Source organism: Neofelis nebulosa, chromosome 14 (assembly GCF_028018385.1).
Source record: "Neofelis nebulosa isolate mNeoNeb1 chromosome 14, mNeoNeb1.pri, whole genome shotgun sequence".
NCBI classification, from domain to species: Eukaryota; Metazoa; Chordata; class Mammalia; order Carnivora; family Felidae; genus Neofelis; species Neofelis nebulosa.
This window is the reverse complement of record NC_080795.1, coordinates 64176460-64194375: the sequence shown is the minus strand read 5'-3', so window position 1 is coordinate 64194375 and position 17916 is coordinate 64176460. Positions and strand designations below refer to the sequence as shown.

Genomic DNA, 17916 nt, shown 5'->3' with positions numbered 1-17916 from the left:
CCCAATATAAAAGGAAAATACAGTGCTTCACATTTAGAGGTATGTTAGCTAAATTATGTTTCAAAAAAATATCCCTTTTGCTGCATTAAAGTAGGAACATATATACAAAGTTCCATCATTTATTTGTCCCTTACTGATAAAGAATATTTCACAGTCGTTGTCCAAGAAGCAATAAAAATGACAATCTAATATACCAAATTTAGAAAATTGAAAACACGATATAAATATCAATAGTTTCTTTTGCTTCTAGTATTAGTGTTGTCTATCTTCAATAACTTGATGGATTAAGGATTATTTTATACCTGTGTTAAATTACAGGTCTGTGTCTGATCTTGACTTGAAAAATTATCTATAAAACTAATTCCTAAAAGTTTCATCTTATCTTCAAAACATCTAGAGGGTATTTGGTGCTTTATATCCTTTTCAGGAAAATATTTCATATATGCCTATCTTTTGGGCCAGATAAACATCAAAGACTATAAAAATTGGGGCGCCTAGGTGGCTCAGTCAGTTAAGTGTCCGACTTCAGTTCAGGTCATGATCTCGCGGTCTGTGGATTCGAGCTGTGTTGACAGCTCAGAGCCTGGAGCCTGCTTCCGATTCTGTGTCTCCCTCTCTCTGCCCCTCCCCTCCCCCACTCACGTCTCTGTCTCTCAAAAAGTAAATAAACATTAAAAATTTTTTTTAAAAAAGACATAAAAATTAGCAACCATCATTTATGTCATACTTCACAGCTTATAAAATATCTTCCAATTTAGTTTTCATTACAACTTTTGAAATAGGTAAAACAGGGATTATTTACAGTTTACAATTTTAAAAGCTATAAGCCAGTGAGTGGCAGAGCTAGGACTTAAACCCAAGTTTTCTAAAGTACATACTCTTTCACTTGAGACTTTCTACCCTACCATGGTCCTCCCCTCCCTTATTCGGTAACAGGTGAGATTATTAATGATAAATGATATTCTCATTTCCTAGAATAAAGAGCCCCCCCACCCAAGTTAGATGAACTAGATAAGGTTACACAGAGAACTATTTAGTTACTTGGGTTAAAACAAAAACAAAATGGGGTGCCTGGGTGGCTCAGTTGGTTCAGCATCTGACTCTCACTTTTGGCTCACGTCATGATCCCAGGGCTGTGGGATGGAGCCCTATGCTGGGCTCCACACTGAGCTCAGAGCCTGCTTAAGGTGGTCTCTCTTTCCCTCTGCCCGTGCCCCACCCCACCCCACCCACCCCTGCTCACGCTCTCTCTGTTAAGAAAAAAAGGGAAGATTTTTTTCTTATTCTTCATGCTTTCTTCTTTTTTCTTTCTTTCTTTTCTACTATGCCACTTCACAAGACTTCTGTGTGCATATTTTTGTAAAGATGTTTAAAGTAGGTCCTCCACCCTATTACTCTAATTGCAGTCGGCTTATTTTCTTCATAATTCTTATTATTTGTTTTCTGTTTTTCCCACCAAAATGTAAATTCCATGAGGAGAGTCTTCATCTGTGCAATCCATCACTAGATCCCTAATATCTACCACAGCGTCTAGCACATAATAGGATACATGTTGGATAAATAAGAAAAGATAAGTTTTAAAATTTCAAATTTTAGCATATTAGGTATTCTTTAGAGGATGAAAACACAGGCTAATATCACACTTCAGGCTGTTCCTTCAAAGGCTACTTCATCTAATAAATACTTTGGGGCACTACTCAAAATTTTAATTTCCTGGAAAAAGAGGCTGCAAGTCAAAATTTGAAATTACTGTACAGTCAAGCATCTTAAGGCCAAAATCATATTTCTGTTACCATATCAATTTTCTAAGGGAACTATAACCAATATTTGATTATAGTGCTATAGGGAAACTATAATTATAATTTTTCTCCATGCAACTCTGTTTGAAATACTTCATTGTTAAAACAGTTAATGTTATATAAATATTGCCAATGAATATTCTGTGAATCAAAAATTGTTTTCAAAGAAACACAGTAGTGAAACAAATAACCAGAAAGAAAAGCAAACTTCTGGTTTTTCCCATTAAACACCGTAGTTGACCTTAAATAGATGAGTTTAATATACACATGTATCTAAATAACTATAAATTATTAATAACTACATTATATAAATAACTACAAAATAGCCACAAATCTTATAACCATCACTAGAATTAAGAAAGAAAAACTGAAAATTTACAAATGATAATTCAGTGAGGCTTTAGAAACTTTTCTCACTTCCACCCACCTGTCCTACCATGAAAAAGATAATGCAAGCATATGAGTATCTCCTCACCTAACTGAAATCACATGTTGAAGGATTAGATTGTTGAAGTAGATTAACAAAAATATAATATGGTCTCAAATTTTAAAAGTAACAAAATCATCAGTCATGAAGCTTATCTTTGAAAATCTAAAAACACAACATCATTTCCTGTCTGCAGAGGACTTTGGTATTATTATGGGAAGTCCAAAATATTTTAATATCTGTTAGGACCAAAATCATGTTATGTTCAAGAAGCAAAATCATTACGCAAAAACAGATGAACAAACTACATTCTCTTTTATTCTTTCTTTTTTTTTTTGTAAATATATTTGAGAGAGAGAGAGGGAGAGCGAGCGAGCAAGCAGGGGATAGGGGCAGAGGGAGAGAAGGAGAGAAAAAGAGAGAGAGAGAGAGAGAGAGAGAGAGAGAGAGAGAGACCCAAGCAGGCTCCATGATCAGCACAGGGCCCAACACGGGGCTCGATCCCATGACACTGGTATCATGACCCGAGCCAAAACCAAGAGTCATACACTCAACCGACTGAGCCACTCAGGGGCCCTATATTTCCTTTTCCAGCACATCCCTAAAACAAAACAAAACAAAACACCACCATACCTTGCCACGCAGAGAAGAAATCTGCTCCCATAGCAACATGGAATTTTGTTTGGTATTGTTTTGTGTCAACCCTCTGCATTAAAGTTAAAGAAATGATACAATGGTAACTGAGAAATAATTCAACTCCCTAAAACAAGTTTGATTCTCTAATTCACAAGGTGCTTAAATTATTAAAAATTTTAACTGTAAGAATTCACAATTACTCCTTTCCTTAAGGAAAATTATTTTTATAATACTGAAAATATACCAAGAAATAATGCTTCTATGAAAAGCATTCCCATACACTATGAGAAAAAGAGATTTGTAAAAATTATGTTTCTGCACAAAAATTTAAGAACACCATGCTAATGTTCCATTTCCAGGCAACAATTTCTTTTTATACAAAATGTTCTGTTCTTAGGTATATTTCTAAAAACTCTTTTCTTAAAAGAGAGTCTGAGATACGTTGAATATTTGCAGGTATGTGAGATGGCATTTATATTTGCCTTAGTATGCATACAAAGATATAGTGGACTGGTGCTTATATACCCCTCCTGCCGAAGGTGAGAGAAACATCTGAACATTTCAGGAGTATGTAAGTTACCCTGTTTTTCTCCACAGACTCCTAACATTTCTCCATCCTCCCTACCCCACTAATGATGAGTAGCAATACCAGAAAGTCTTTTGCCTATTCTAGACGCATAAATCTAGTACTTGAAGGAAGATTTTTTTTGTTTTTGCAAGTTGCAGAATATCTCTTAAAACAATGGCAATAAAAAATATACTGAATATTATTAAAGAAAAAAAATCCATCATGGTCCAATATCTAAAAGTGAAGGAAACTTTCTACGTGACACAGCAAATATAATCTAAAATGAATACGTAAATAAAAGGATACAATTCAAATTCAATGTCCGACATATAGCAGGAGGGCAGATCTGATAATTTTATTATCTGCACAAATTCTAAAGCAGAGCCATAATAATGGAAAACCTAGGAAAGAAATAAGATTATGTAATACTTTAAATTCTATAAATAAAATAAAAGTAAATAAATTAGCAATTAGGGCTTAACACTAAAATGGATGTTTAAAAGCAAGTATTTACACATTATGCAAGCCAAACATTAGATCCTCTATAGCAGACAAGAGTTTCTTCCATTCTAATTTTACCTTTCAGAGGAGAGACAGACATAGAGATTTCTTAGTAACTGAAGAGTTTTAACAGAGGGAAAATGAGTCTATAAAGAGGCAAGCAATAGAAGACAGGAGTTCTCAACTTTTCGTGTTTATTTTCAGTAAGACAGACAGATGACCCAAGAGGCTAGGATGTTGAAGAAACAAATTTAGACAGTCTGCAAGACTGAGAGAGAGAAAGAGAAGATTCTCTGGTATGAACTTAGATTGAGTGATATGTTGAGATTAATAAAATAAAATAAAAATAAAAATAAAATAAGATTCTTCAAAGAAATGCTGAAGAAATTAAGAGAACCAGTGAAGCCATTAGTCCTAATTAGCAAAGATAGCTCCACTTGGAACAATAAACTTGCAGTATTTCTTTGGACAGAACCTAACAGTGAAGGAGGACAGGTATTTTAAGAGCTGAGATGAGAGTATGTCACTGGAAGGACAAAGAAAAGCAAACATATCTTGAGGAGACTACACAAAGTTTTAAACTTGCAGAAAGCCGAGTAATTTCACCATATACAATTATGCATATATATACACATAAAGACACACATATACTTACAGAGTGTATGTGTATGTGTGCATATATAGACATGTAGAGAGACAGAGAGAGAGAGAGAGAGAGAGAGAGAAACAGAGACATTTATTAAAGAGGTTTTACCCTAAGATTTCCATCGATAGCAGCAAAATTTAAATACATTATTCATATTTGAATAATGAATGAATGAATAATGAATACAATATTCATAATATTAAAAAAAAAACTATTAACAGTCCTGTGAAAGATGGCCATGGTAGTTTCCTTAAAGTAACCATTCTGAACAAATATTGGGAAATGTGTTCACATCAGAAATATGCCCCTTTTATACTACCCTTTGATCAGAAAATATTACCCATCAATCTGACATCATTGTAACTTCATGACTGTTGTTTTGTACATTCTTGAATTCGGTCTTTCAAAGTGAATTTCTAAAATGTTTCTACATAAACACATCTTATGTTATTTTTCTAATATAAAAAAAAAGGTCAACTAAACCCTTTTAAAATTGTTTTACTTTATAATTACTTGCATTTTAAGAATAAATCTATGGAGATATGGGACACAAACTAACACGTCTTAAACTGTGAAAGAAGCAAACGTATGGTACTGGAATCCCTTACCTCATTTAAACTTTGTAATAACTTTGTAAGGTAAGTGTGTTCTTGTCTCCATTTCACAAATGAATTAATCAATCTACCCAGGTTACCACAACTTACAGGTAACAGAGCCAGGTTTCAAACCCCGGTCTACCCAACATCAAGGCCAGTTCTTTTTCCAGTGTATCACATTCCCCCCGAACTGAGTCTTAAAGGCCTCATAGCAAAGTCCTAACCAAAGGAAGTTTCAGGCCTATATTGATCTAAGGTTAGGATAATTCCATTTTAAAAATAACTTAAAGTAGTGATAGTTTTGCTAATAACATAGTGTAATTTAAGCACTTAATTACAGTTATAATAAAAATTATGCAAGTGAGCACATTTAAGCACATATACTAGGAATGTTACTTTCAAGATTCAAAGATATCTTATAAGAACGAAAATATGCCTAAATGGATGATTGGAAAATGAATTAAATATAGATTACCTTTGGTAAAATATTCTTATCCTTTGATGGTAATGTCTTTTTGGCAAGAATGGAAGGATTTAAAGTAGATGTACTAAAATTCTTAGGAGTGACTCCCTTTAAACAAAATTCAGGAAAAATAATTTCAGATCCAAACTGAAAAGAAACCAAGAGAACACAGTTACAAATATCATGAATAAAGTTACAAAGATCAATACATCTTAATGCAATGTAAAAGTTGAGAAGAAAACCACATGTAAATATATTTTTGATTCTTCAGCTCAAAATGTGATTCCTCCATTTATGAACACATCCTTCCTGTTTCAACTTACACATGGATCTTTTTATGAAAAGCTCTCATTGGCCCTACAGCAGCCCACAAGAGTATATTAAGGCCATTCCATGCAACCACAGAACCAAACAACCTCCTTTACATATACTTGTTCAATATCTGGCTTCCTACCAGTCTGTACGCTCTGCAAAACACAAGCCTGTCTGTCTTATTCACCACAAATCCTTAGGACAACGCCTCACACATAGTTTGCTTTCAAAATAAGTTGACGAAAAGACCAATTCCTACAGAAGTAGTAAGAGTAGAGGTGTTAATAGTAACGGTAACAATGAGAGCTAATATTTAATGAGTGGTTACTTTGTACTTTACATAATTTAACCTTTACAAAAATCTATGAGGAAGGAACTATTATTACACTTATCTTACAGATGAAGACAACTGTGGCACCAAATGGCTAAATATTGCCCTGTAGGTCACACAAAATTAGCAAGAAATAGAGTAGGGATTTGAATGCTGACAATCTAACTCTAGAATCTATGTCTTGGATCACTACAATGCACCTACATTAAAAGCTATTCTCCACCAAAGCAAGTGACTTCAAGTTGTAAATGCATCCTGTGGGGTACGAACATTTAATTTCCTATTCATAAAACAATAGAAGAATTGCATGAAAAGAACCCTGCCATTATTTGTCTGTATGCAAACATGCAGTTTCAAAAAATGTATACAAAACCAATTCTCATCGTTAATTTTATCTTACACTCTTCCAGCTGACTGTGTGGTTTGTTTATGTTAAAATCACTTGCAGAGGTTTGCCTGCAGGTTTAACTTTCCAAGGTAAGGATGAGGCAGCATGAAAATCAGCAAGAAGGACCTAACCACATTAATTCCTATTTTCTTAGCACAAGTTTTACTAAGCCATAATTAAGGTTGAATTGAAAAGGAAAAAAAATCTACTAATTAGTGCAATAAATCTTCATAGAAATGCAAGGCCCAACTCATGCTCCCATGTCACCCTGAACATTAAGAAACTTTCTTTAGTTTTGCCTATCTTCAAAAATATATACAAGAGACTCATTTTAGATCTGAGGACACCTTTAGATTGAGAGTGAGGGGATGGAGAAGTATTTATCATGCTACTGGAAGCCAAAAGAAAGCTGGAGTAGCTATACTTATATCAGACAAACTAGACTTTAAATTAAAGGCTGTAACAAGAGATGAAGAAGGGCATTATATAATAATTACAGGGTCTATCCACCAGGAAGAGCTAACAATTATAAATGTCTATGCACCGAATACGGGAGCCCCCAAATATATAAAACAACTACTCATATACATAAGCAACCTTATTGATAAGAATGTGGTAATTGCAGGGGACTTTAACACTCCACTTACAGAAATGGATAGATCATCTAGACACACGGTCAATAAAGAAACAAGGGCCCTGAATGCTACATTGGATCAGATGGACTTGACAGATATATTTAGAACTCTGCATCCCAAAGCAACAGAATATACTTTCTTCTCGAGTGCACATGGAACATTCTCCAAGATAGACCATATACTGGGTCACAAAACAGCCCTTCATAAGTTTACAAGAATTGAAATTATACCATGCATACTTTCAGACCACAATGCTATGAAGCTTGAAATCAACCACAGGAAAAAGTCTGGAAAACCTCCAAAAGCATGGAGGTTAAAGAACACCCTATTAAAGAATGAGTGGGTCAACCAGGCAATTAGAGAAGAAATTAAAAAATATATGGAAACAAATGAAAATGAAAATACAACAATCCAGATGCTTTGGGATGCAGCGAAGGCAGTCCTGAGAGGAAAATACATCGCAATCCAGGCCTATCTCAAGAAACAAGAAAAATCCCAAATACAAAATCTAACAGCACACCTAAAGGAAATAGAAGCAGAACAGCAAAGGCAGCCTAAACCCAGCAGAAGAAGAGAAATAATAAAGATCAGAGCAGAAATAAACAATATAGAATCTAAAAAAACGGTAGAGCAGATCAACAAAACCAAGAGTTGGTTTTTTGAAAAAATAAACAAAATTGACAAACCTCTAGCCAGGCTTCTCAAAAAGAAAAGGGAGATGACCCAAATAGATAAAATCATGAATGAAAATGGAATTATTACAACCAATCCCTCAGAGATACAAACAATTATCAGGGAATACTATGAAAAATTATATGCCAACAAATTGGACAAGCTGGAAGAAATGGACACATTCCTAAACACCCACACTCTTCCAAAGCTCAATCAGGAGGAAATAGAAAGCTTGAACAGACCCATAACCAGCGAAGAAATTGAATCGGTTATCAAAAATCTCCCAACAAATAAGAGTCCAGGACCAGATGGCTTCCCAGGGGAGTTCTACCAGACGTTTAAAGCAGAGATAATACCTATCCTTCTCAAGCTATTCCAAGAAATAGAAAGGGAAGGAAAACTTCCAGACTCATTCTATGAAGCCAGTATTACTTTGATTCCCAAACCAGAGACCCAGTAAAAAAAGAGAACTACAGGCCAATATCCCTAATGAATATGGATGCAAAAATTCTCAATAAGATACTAGCAAATCGAATTCAACGGCATATAAAAAGAATTATTCACCATGATCAAGTGGGATTCATTCCTGGGATGCAGGGCTGGTTCAACATTCGCAAATCAATCAATGTGATACATCACATTAATAAAAAAAAAAGAGAAGAACCATATGATCCTGTCAATCGATGCAGAAAAGGCCTTTGACAAAATCCAGCACCCTTTCTTAATAAAAACACTTGAGAAAGTCGGGATAGAAGGAACATACTTACACATCATAAAAGCCATTTATGAAAAGCCCACAGCTAACATCATCCTCAATGGGGAAAAACTGAGAGCTTTTTCCCAGAGATCAGGAACACGACAGGGATGCCCACTCTCACCGCTATTGTTTAACATAGTGTTGGAAGTTCTAGCATCAGCAATCAGACAACAAAAGGAAATCAAAGCATCCAAATTGGCAAAGATGAAGTCAAGCTTTCACTTTTTGCAGATGACATGATATTACACATGGAAAATCCGATAGACTCCACCAAAAATTTGCTAGAACTGATACATAAATTCAGCCAAGTTGCAGGATACAAAATCAATGTACAGAAATCAGTTGCATTCTTATACACTAACAATGAAGCAACAGAAAGACAAATAAAGAAACTGATCCCATTCACGATTGCACCAAGAAGCATAAAATACCTAAGGAATAAATCTAACCAAAGATATCAAAGATCTGTATGCTGAAAACTATAGAAAGCTTATGAAGGTAATTGAAGAAGATATAAAGAAATGGAAAGACATTCCCTGCTCATGGATTGGAAGAATAAATATTGTCAAAATGTCAATACTACCCAAAGCTATCTACACATTCAATGCAATCCCAATCAAAATTGCACTAGCATTCTTCTCGAAACTAGAACAAGCAATCCTAAAATTCATGTGGAACCACAAAAGGCCCCGAATAGCCAAAGTAATTTTGAAGAAGAAGACCAAAGCAGGAGGCATCACAATCCCAGACTTTAGCCTCTACTACAAAGCTGTCACCATCAAGACAGCATGGTATTGGCACAAAAACAGACACATAGACCAATGGAATAGAATAGAAACCCCAGAACTAGACCCACAAACGTATGGTCAACTCATCTTTGACAAAGCAGGAAAGAACATCCAGTGGAAAAAAGACAGTCTCTTTAACAAATGGTGCTGGGAGAACTGGACAGCAACATGCAGAAAGTTGAAACTAGACCACTTTCTCACACCATTCACAAAAATAAATTCAAAATGGATAAAGGACCTGAATGTGAGACAGGAAACCATCAAAACCCTAGAGGAGAAAGCAGGAAAAGACCTCTCTGACCTCAGCCGTAGCAATCTCTTACTCGACACATCCCCAAAGGCAAGGGAATTAAAAGCAAAAATGAATTACTGGGACCTTATGAAGATAAAAAGCTTCTGCACAGCAAAGGAAACAATCAACAAAACTAAAAGGCAACCAACGGAATGGGAAAAGATATTTGCAAATGACATATCGGACAAAGGGCTAGTATCCAAAATCTATAAAGAGCTCACCAAACTCCATACCCGAAAAACAAATAACCCAGTGAAGAAATGGGCAGAAAACATGAATAGACACTTCTCTAAAGAAGACATCCGGATGGCCAACAGGCACATGAAAAGATGTTCAACGTCGCTCCTTATCAGGGAAATACAAATCAAAACCACACTCAGATATCACCTCACGCCAGTCAGAGTGGCCAAAATGAACAAATCAGGAGACTATAGATGCTGGAGAGGATGTAGAGAAACGGGAACCCTCTTGCACTGTTGGTGGGAATGCAAATTGGTGCAGCCGCTCTGGAAAGCAGTGTGGAGGTTCCTCAGAAAATTAAAAATAGACCTACCCTATGACCCAGCAATAGCACTGCTAGGAATTTACCCAAGGGATACAGGAGGACTGATGCATAGGGGCACGTGTACCCCAATGTTTATAGCAGCACTCTCAACAATAGCCAAATTATGGAAAGAGCCTAAATGTCCATCAACTGATGAATAGATAAAGAAATTGTGGTTTATATACACAATGGAATACTACGTGGCAATGAGAAAGAACGAAATATGGCCCTTTGTAGCAACGTGGATGGAGCTGGAGAGTGTGATGTTAAGTGAAATAAGCCATACAGAGAAAGACAGATACCATATGGTTTCACTCTTATGTGGATCCTGAGAAACTTAACAGAAACCCATGGGGGAGGGGAAGAAAAAAAAAAAGAAAAAAGAGGTTAGAGTGGGAGAGAGCCAAAGCATAAGAGACTCTTAAAAACTGAGAACAGGGGCGCCTGGGTGGCACAGTCGGTTAAGCGTCCGACTTCAGCCAGGTCACGATCTCGCGGTCCGTGAGTTCGAGCCCCGCGTCAGGCTCTGGGCTGATGGCTCGGAGCCTGGAGCCTGTTTCCGATTCTGTGTCTCCCTCTCTCGCTGCCCCTCCCCCGTTCATGCTCTGTCTCTCTCTGTCCCAAAAATAAAAAAATTAAAAAAAAAATTAAAAAAAAAAAAAAAACAAAAAACTGAGAACAAACTGAGGGTTGATGGGGGGTGGGAGGGAGGGGAGGGTGGGTGATGGGTATTGAGGAGGGCACCTTTGGGGATGAGCACTGGGTGTTGTATGGAAACCAATTTGACAATAAACTTCATATATTGAAAAAATTTTAAAAAATATATATATATACAATACTAGAAATATATTTATTTTAACATGGACATAACTTACAAAAGCCACCAAACATATTCATTCATTGTAAGAGATAGCAAAATAAAATTGGAGCCTCACAGAAAGTTAAGATTAGTGGGGCTGAACTAATCAGTTTCATCTTGTAGTTGAGAAATCTGGGATCTTGTAAGGTTAGAAAAAAGTGTTCAATTAGAGAGCTGGCAAAGTAATCTTGAAAAAGAAAACCAAAGCAGGAGGCATCACAATCCTGGACTTCAAGCTGTATTACAAAGCTGTAATCATCAAGACAGTATGGTACTGGCACAAGAACAGACACTCAGATCAATGGAACAGAATAGAGAACCCAGAATGGACCCACAAACGTATGGTCAACTAATCTTTGACAAAGCAGGAAAGAATATCCAATGGAATAGAGTCCTTCAGCAAATGGTGCTGGGGAAACTGGACAGCGACAAGCAGAAAAATGAACTTTCTTACACCATACACAAAAATAAACTTAAAATAGATGAAAGAAAGACCTAAATGTAAGACAGGAAGCCATCAAAATCCTCAAGGAGAAAGCAGGCAAAAACCTCTTTGATCTTGCCCGCAGCAATTTCTTACTCAATACGTCTCTGGAGGCAAGGAAAACAAAAGCAAAAATGAACTACTGGGACCTCATCAAAATAAAAAGCTTCTGCACAGCAAAGGAAACAATCAGCAAAACTAAAAGGCAACCGACAGAATGGGAGAAGATATTTGAAAACAACGTATCAGATAATGGGTTAATATCCAAAATCTATAAAGAATTCATCAAACTCAACACCCAAAAAACAAATAATCCAGTGAAGAAATGGGCAAAAGACATGAATAGACGGTTCGCCAAAGAAGAAATCCAGATGGCCAACCAACACATGAAAAAATGCCCAACATCACTCATCATCAGGGAAATACAAGTCAAAACCACAATGAGATACCACCTCACACCTGTCAGAATGGCTAACATTAACAACTCAGGCAACAACAGATGTTGGCCAGGATGCAGAGAAAGAGGATCTCTTTTGCATTGCTGGTGGGAATGCAAGCTGGTGCAGCCACTCTGGAAAACAGTATGGAGGTTCCTCAAAAAACTAATAATAGAACTATCCTACGACCCAGCAAATACACTCCTAGGTATTTATCCAAGGGATACAGGTGTGCCATTTCAAAGGGGCACATGCACCCCAGTGTTTATAGCAGCACTATCAACAATAGCCCAAGTATGGAAAGAGCCCAAATGTCCATCGATGGATGAATGGATAAAGAAGATGTGGTATGTATGTATGTATGTATGTATGTATGTATGTACATATATGCACATATGTGTATGTGTGTGCATGTACATACATGCATGTGTGTGTACATATGTGTGTACACATATGTACATATATATGTATACATACGATGGAGTATTACCCGACAATCAAAAAGAATGAAATCTTGCCATCTGCAACTACATGGATGGAACTAGAGGGTATTATGCTAAGTGAAATTAGTCAGAGAGACAAATACCATTATGACTTCACTCATATGGGGACTTTTAAGATACACAACAGATGAACATAAGGGAAGGGAAGTAACAATAATATAAAAATAGGGAGGAGGACAAAACATAAGAGACTCTTAAATATGGAGAACAAACAGAGGGTTGCTGGAGGGGTTGTAGGAGGGGGCATGGGCTAAATGGGTAAGGGGCATTAAGGAATCTACTCCTAAAATCATTGTTGCACTATATGCTAACTAACTTGGATGTAAATTAAAAAGATAAATAAAAAAAAATTAGAGAGCTGGTTAGTAGAGAGCAGTGATCATGTAAAGTGGTATAGGTAAAAGAATATGGTCTAAACAGTTTTCCAGTGGTTTATACATGCATTGAAATAAAGCAACTTGGATCTCGCTTCTCGGCCTTTTGGCTAAGATCAAGTGAAATAAAGCAGCTTGGATAAACAACATGAACTCAACTAATGTCAAATTCTGTTTTTATTTTTTATTTATTTATTTTTTTAACATTTATTTATTTTTGAGACAGACAGAGACAGAGCATGAACGGGGAGGGTCAGAGAGAGGGAGACACAGAATCCGAAACAGGCTCCAGGCTCCCAGCTGTCTGCACAGAGCCCGACGCGGGGCTCAAACTCACAGACCGTGAGATCATAACCTGAGCCGAAGTCGGCCGCTCAACCGACTGAGCCACCCAGGCGCCCCACAAATTCTGTTTTTAAAAGAACGTTAGATTCTAGAACTGTAGTGTCCAAAACATAACTATGCTGACTATTTAAATTAATTAAAATAAAGTTAAAAATTCAATTTTTTGGTTGAAGTAGTCATGTATAAAGTGCTCATAGCAACGTAAGGCTAGTGGCTACTGCATTAACACAGGAAGAATATTTCTATTACTAAAGAAAATTCTTCTCAGATGTTGCTATTCTAGAACATCTTTATAAGGTACATTTTCATTCAGATTCATTTAAACTATCTGCATTGTAAATAAAGTTGAAAGCCCTGCTTTGCAAATGGTGATAACGGAGAAATCCACTTACCTTTCTTTCCCATATCTGAATCTTTCCCCTCCATAATTCCTTTGAGTCAATAGCATTTTTGAGATCTTCTAAAGATATGACATTAGCAGAAAGGTATTCTGCAATTTTCTGATAATTTCTATAAATAAAGGATTATGATAGTTAAATACAGGGTTTCATATCCTACTTAGATTTAATGGTTATGGTTAACTACAATCCTAACAGGCAAAAATGCAAAGTTTCTACCGCTGCTTTTATGTACTAATATTGTAGAACGTTCCTTAAGTCACTCTCTGAGGGAGTCTCTATCACATGTCCATTTAATATTGTCTTAAGTGTGTCAGATACATACATGTATATACACATACACAGACTTAATATTAGTCCTTTATGTTCAAAGGGAGAACTGCTCTCCTAATTTTTCCCCATACATCTTGTATGGAATCCATAATAGTACTTATCACAGACTATCATAACTATCAGCATTCCTATTTCTCCCTGTATTTCAATGAACAAGATCAAATGGCACCTTCTTAACTCAACAGCATATATCGCTGTGCTTGGCATAAAGTCAGTACTCAATACACACTTGTTAAATGAAGAAAATCACAAAGTTAATAAATCCAATGGAATACTTAAGGATTAAAACAGTAATATACAATTGATCCTTACTAAAATATAAATCACAACAATATATATCTATTTCTACATCGCACATAAAACAAAAAAACAAATACAACATCACAAATCCAGTGTATCCATGGTATTCATCATGGTGCTCAATGGACAATACAAACCTATTTAAGAGCACACAGTGTGTTTAGATAATTAATGATCAATAATGATTATAAAACAGCATTGATGACACTTACTAAACGCTTAAATATCTCAGAAATATTAAATATGAAATAAGAAAAATCCAGATTTTCTCAATAAACCTGTAATAACAGTATGACATAAAACTATCTTATCACATTAAAAAAGTCATCGGGATGCCTGAGTGGTTCAGTTGGTTGGCTGTCCAACTTCGGCTCAGATCATGATCTCACGGTTCATAAGTTTGAGACCTGCATTGGGCTCTGTGCTGACAGCTCAGAGCCTGGAGCCTGCTTCGGATTCTGTGTCTCCCTCTCTCTCTGCCCCTCCCCCACTCATGCTCACTTGCTCTCTCTCTCTCTCTCTCTCTCTCTCTCTCTCTCTCAAAAATAAACATTAAACAAAATCTTCAAGTGATAAGTTATTAAAATTAGGATGGCATGTTAATTGTGAAAACAGATTACACAGACAGCAACCAAATATGAACAAAGAAACTTACATTACACAATTATTTCCTGCTATAGTAATTTTTGCTGAATACCATTCCTTTAAATGTTTTAATGCTCCTATAGTAGGTAAACAGTCTTTCAACTTGGGAGGATCTTTGTCAGAAGGCAACAGTATTACATCTATCATTGCTCTACCTAGAAAGAGAATAAGGCATTTTCATAATTACAAAAATACACATTTAGAAGTTCAAAATTTCTAAATGTTCATCATTTGATTTAAAGCCATGTTATCTTGAAATAGCTAACATAACAGAAAACAATGAACTCTATCATAATTACTTGCCAGTTATGTACCAATGCTTAATTATACACATTGCTCTTGAGATCATCAATGCTATTGTTGTACTGAACAGAGAAACAGAGAAAAAAAATCTGTGCAATTTCAGTATATTTTTCTATACTTAATTTATACAAAAAAGGAATGAATTAATATAAAATTGTAATGGTCAAATAAATTATTTCTTTTTATAGGACAATAAAACACTCAGAAAACTCAATTATATTGACAATATCATTGGTTCCTAAGAAAAAAGTATAACTTCATGAAACTTCACATTTTATAAATTTATAAACTTACCAAAAAACCTAGAAAATGTTAACAAAACCGAACCAAACAGAAATTTGATAATGAAAGCTTTCTATTTTGCTAAAACAGCAATTGCATATTTCAATGCATATTCTGAATTTGACACATTTCATTTAAAAAACTGGTATGTTTGGGGCGCCTGGGTGGCGCAGTCAGTTAAGCGTCCGACTTCAGCCAGGTCACAATCTCGCGGTCCGTGAGTTCGAGCCCCGCGTCGGGCTCTGGGCTGACGGCTCAGAGCCTGGAGCCTGTTTCCGATTCTGTGTCTCCCTCTCTCTCTGCCCCTCCCCCGTTCATGCTCTGTCTCTCTCTGTCCCAAAAATAAATTAAAAACATTGAAAAAAAAAATTAAAAAAAAAAATTGGTATGTTTATTTATCTATGTATTCAGTTATTTCCCACATAGAATCTTTTATACTAAGATAGGATTTTGAATATAAGGATCAAACTGTGAGCTTTCAAGTCCCTCATGGTAATCACATTTGCTTTACTCATCATTACATACTCAGCTCCTAGTACAATACATGATCTATGATAGATGCAACAAATGTGTGCTTAATAAATGACTTTCAATAATGAAAAATATTTGGGGCGCCTGGGTGGCGCAGTCGGTTAAGCGTCCGACTTCAGCCAGGTCACGATCTCGCGGTCCGTGAGTTCGAGCCCCGTGTCAGGCTCTGGGCTGATGGCTCGGAGCCTGGAGCCTGTTTACGATTCTGTGTCTCCCTCTCTCTCTGCCCCTCCCCCGTTCATGCTCTCTCTCTGTCCCAAAAAAATAAATAAAAAACGTTGAAAAAAAAATTTAAAAAAAAAAAAAAATGAAAAATATTCAAGAAAAGCTCTTCAAAAGTATTTACAGATGCCAAATTATACCAGGTTTTAGATGCCAGCTACTTGATTGACACAAGGAAAGATAAATTTCAGAGAGGCTACAGCTTTAAGAATAGCATGACACAGTATTTCATAAAATATACTTGTCATTATTGTAAAAAAAAAAAAGGGGGGGGGCTCTGTAAACAAATGCTGAGTGAAGGGCTTCTTTTACCATAGAATTTTCTATTTGATAAAGTATACAGTGACCACACACCTTAAAAGATGTTGCCAAAATGATCTAGGTTAAAGAACTTGTTTTTCCAGGAATTGTTATAGGACTCATGTTCTACAGAACGTACTATGTAAAACAATGGTATATAGTGGAAAGATTCTTCAGTAATAACTAAATAAGGAAATGGAGACTGGCATTTAATTTTCTAAGTTCTAATTTTTTTCTAACTAAATAAAAACAAGAGAACTGTAGTGTCTCAGTAATATACTTTATTAAAGCAGTGAAGTATGTTTGATATCAACTTCAATTAAGAAATTATTTTTCATTTTGAGTTTCAAAATTAGAAGTGAGAACATAAGCATAAAGGCTGAATTCATCACTCATTCATAGGAAGTATAAGATAAGACATATTCCCAAAAGTAGTCATAAAATATTACCAGGAGCAGGAAGTTTGTCAGACAATTGATGCAAATTTTCTGCAGATTCTTCATACAGGCTAAAACAAAAGGGTAAGTTAGAAAACACACACATACACATACACATTACATATAATCATAACAGGTAATATTAACTAAATGAATCTATGTGCCAGATACTATGAAGTATGTTAGATACATTATCTTGATCTTCATGACAACCCACGAGGCACTACTATAATATTATTATCCTTACTTTAAATAATTTGCCTACAGTCACATAACTAGCAGGTGTAGAAAGTAGGATTCAGAGTCCAAGTTATTAGCCACATCCCCAAAAAACAAACAATAAAAAGGGAAAAAAACTCCCTAAATTATATCTTGTACATTAAATATAAATCATAACCAATAGACCAAACATTTTTCTGAACCCTAAAAGTACAGTATTGCTAAGTGTTTAAAAAAGGATACTGCTTTTCTCTGAATGGCATACAACAGCCCTGACTGGAAAATAGGATGATGTCCTCCAATTCTTCAAAATCTTTTCATTTTATCCAAATGATGAATTTTTCTTTTTCAAAAATCTATTGTATAACATAAAATTACTTAAACCCTTTATTAGAAATCTGCCATTATCTAGAAAACTTAAGGCATCTTATGATAAAGCATAGTTTTCAAGCTCCCTCTTGTGGAAATAACTGTTCGGTCACTTACTAGAAATAATTACTTTTACGCTCCTTATCTTTTAATAATGGTGGGAAAACACGGATGCTAAGAACTCTAAGGCTAGAAGGCACCTTAGAAATCACCTAAAAGG

At 35.7% G+C, this 17916-nt stretch overlaps 1 protein-coding gene across 3 annotated transcripts in view; it reads right to left on the bottom strand.

The window, feature by feature from the left end:
- The window catches only part of MTBP (MDM2 binding protein), an 85735-nt gene that overhangs the window by 60447 nt on the left and 7372 nt on the right, over positions 1 to 17916 (bottom strand). For all 3 annotated transcript variants that reach the window (XM_058698933.1, XM_058698931.1, XM_058698932.1), the window contains exons 5-10: positions 17121 to 17179; positions 15044 to 15188; positions 13750 to 13867; positions 5649 to 5783; positions 3737 to 3831; positions 2860 to 2932 (exon numbers count right to left, since the gene is read on the bottom strand). In XM_058698933.1, coding sequence (XP_058554916.1) covers positions 2860 to 2932; positions 3737 to 3831; positions 5649 to 5783; positions 13750 to 13867; positions 15044 to 15188; positions 17121 to 17179 — 625 coding nt within the window. The remainder of the gene's footprint in view (positions 1 to 2859; positions 2933 to 3736; positions 3832 to 5648; positions 5784 to 13749; positions 13868 to 15043; positions 15189 to 17120; positions 17180 to 17916) is intronic.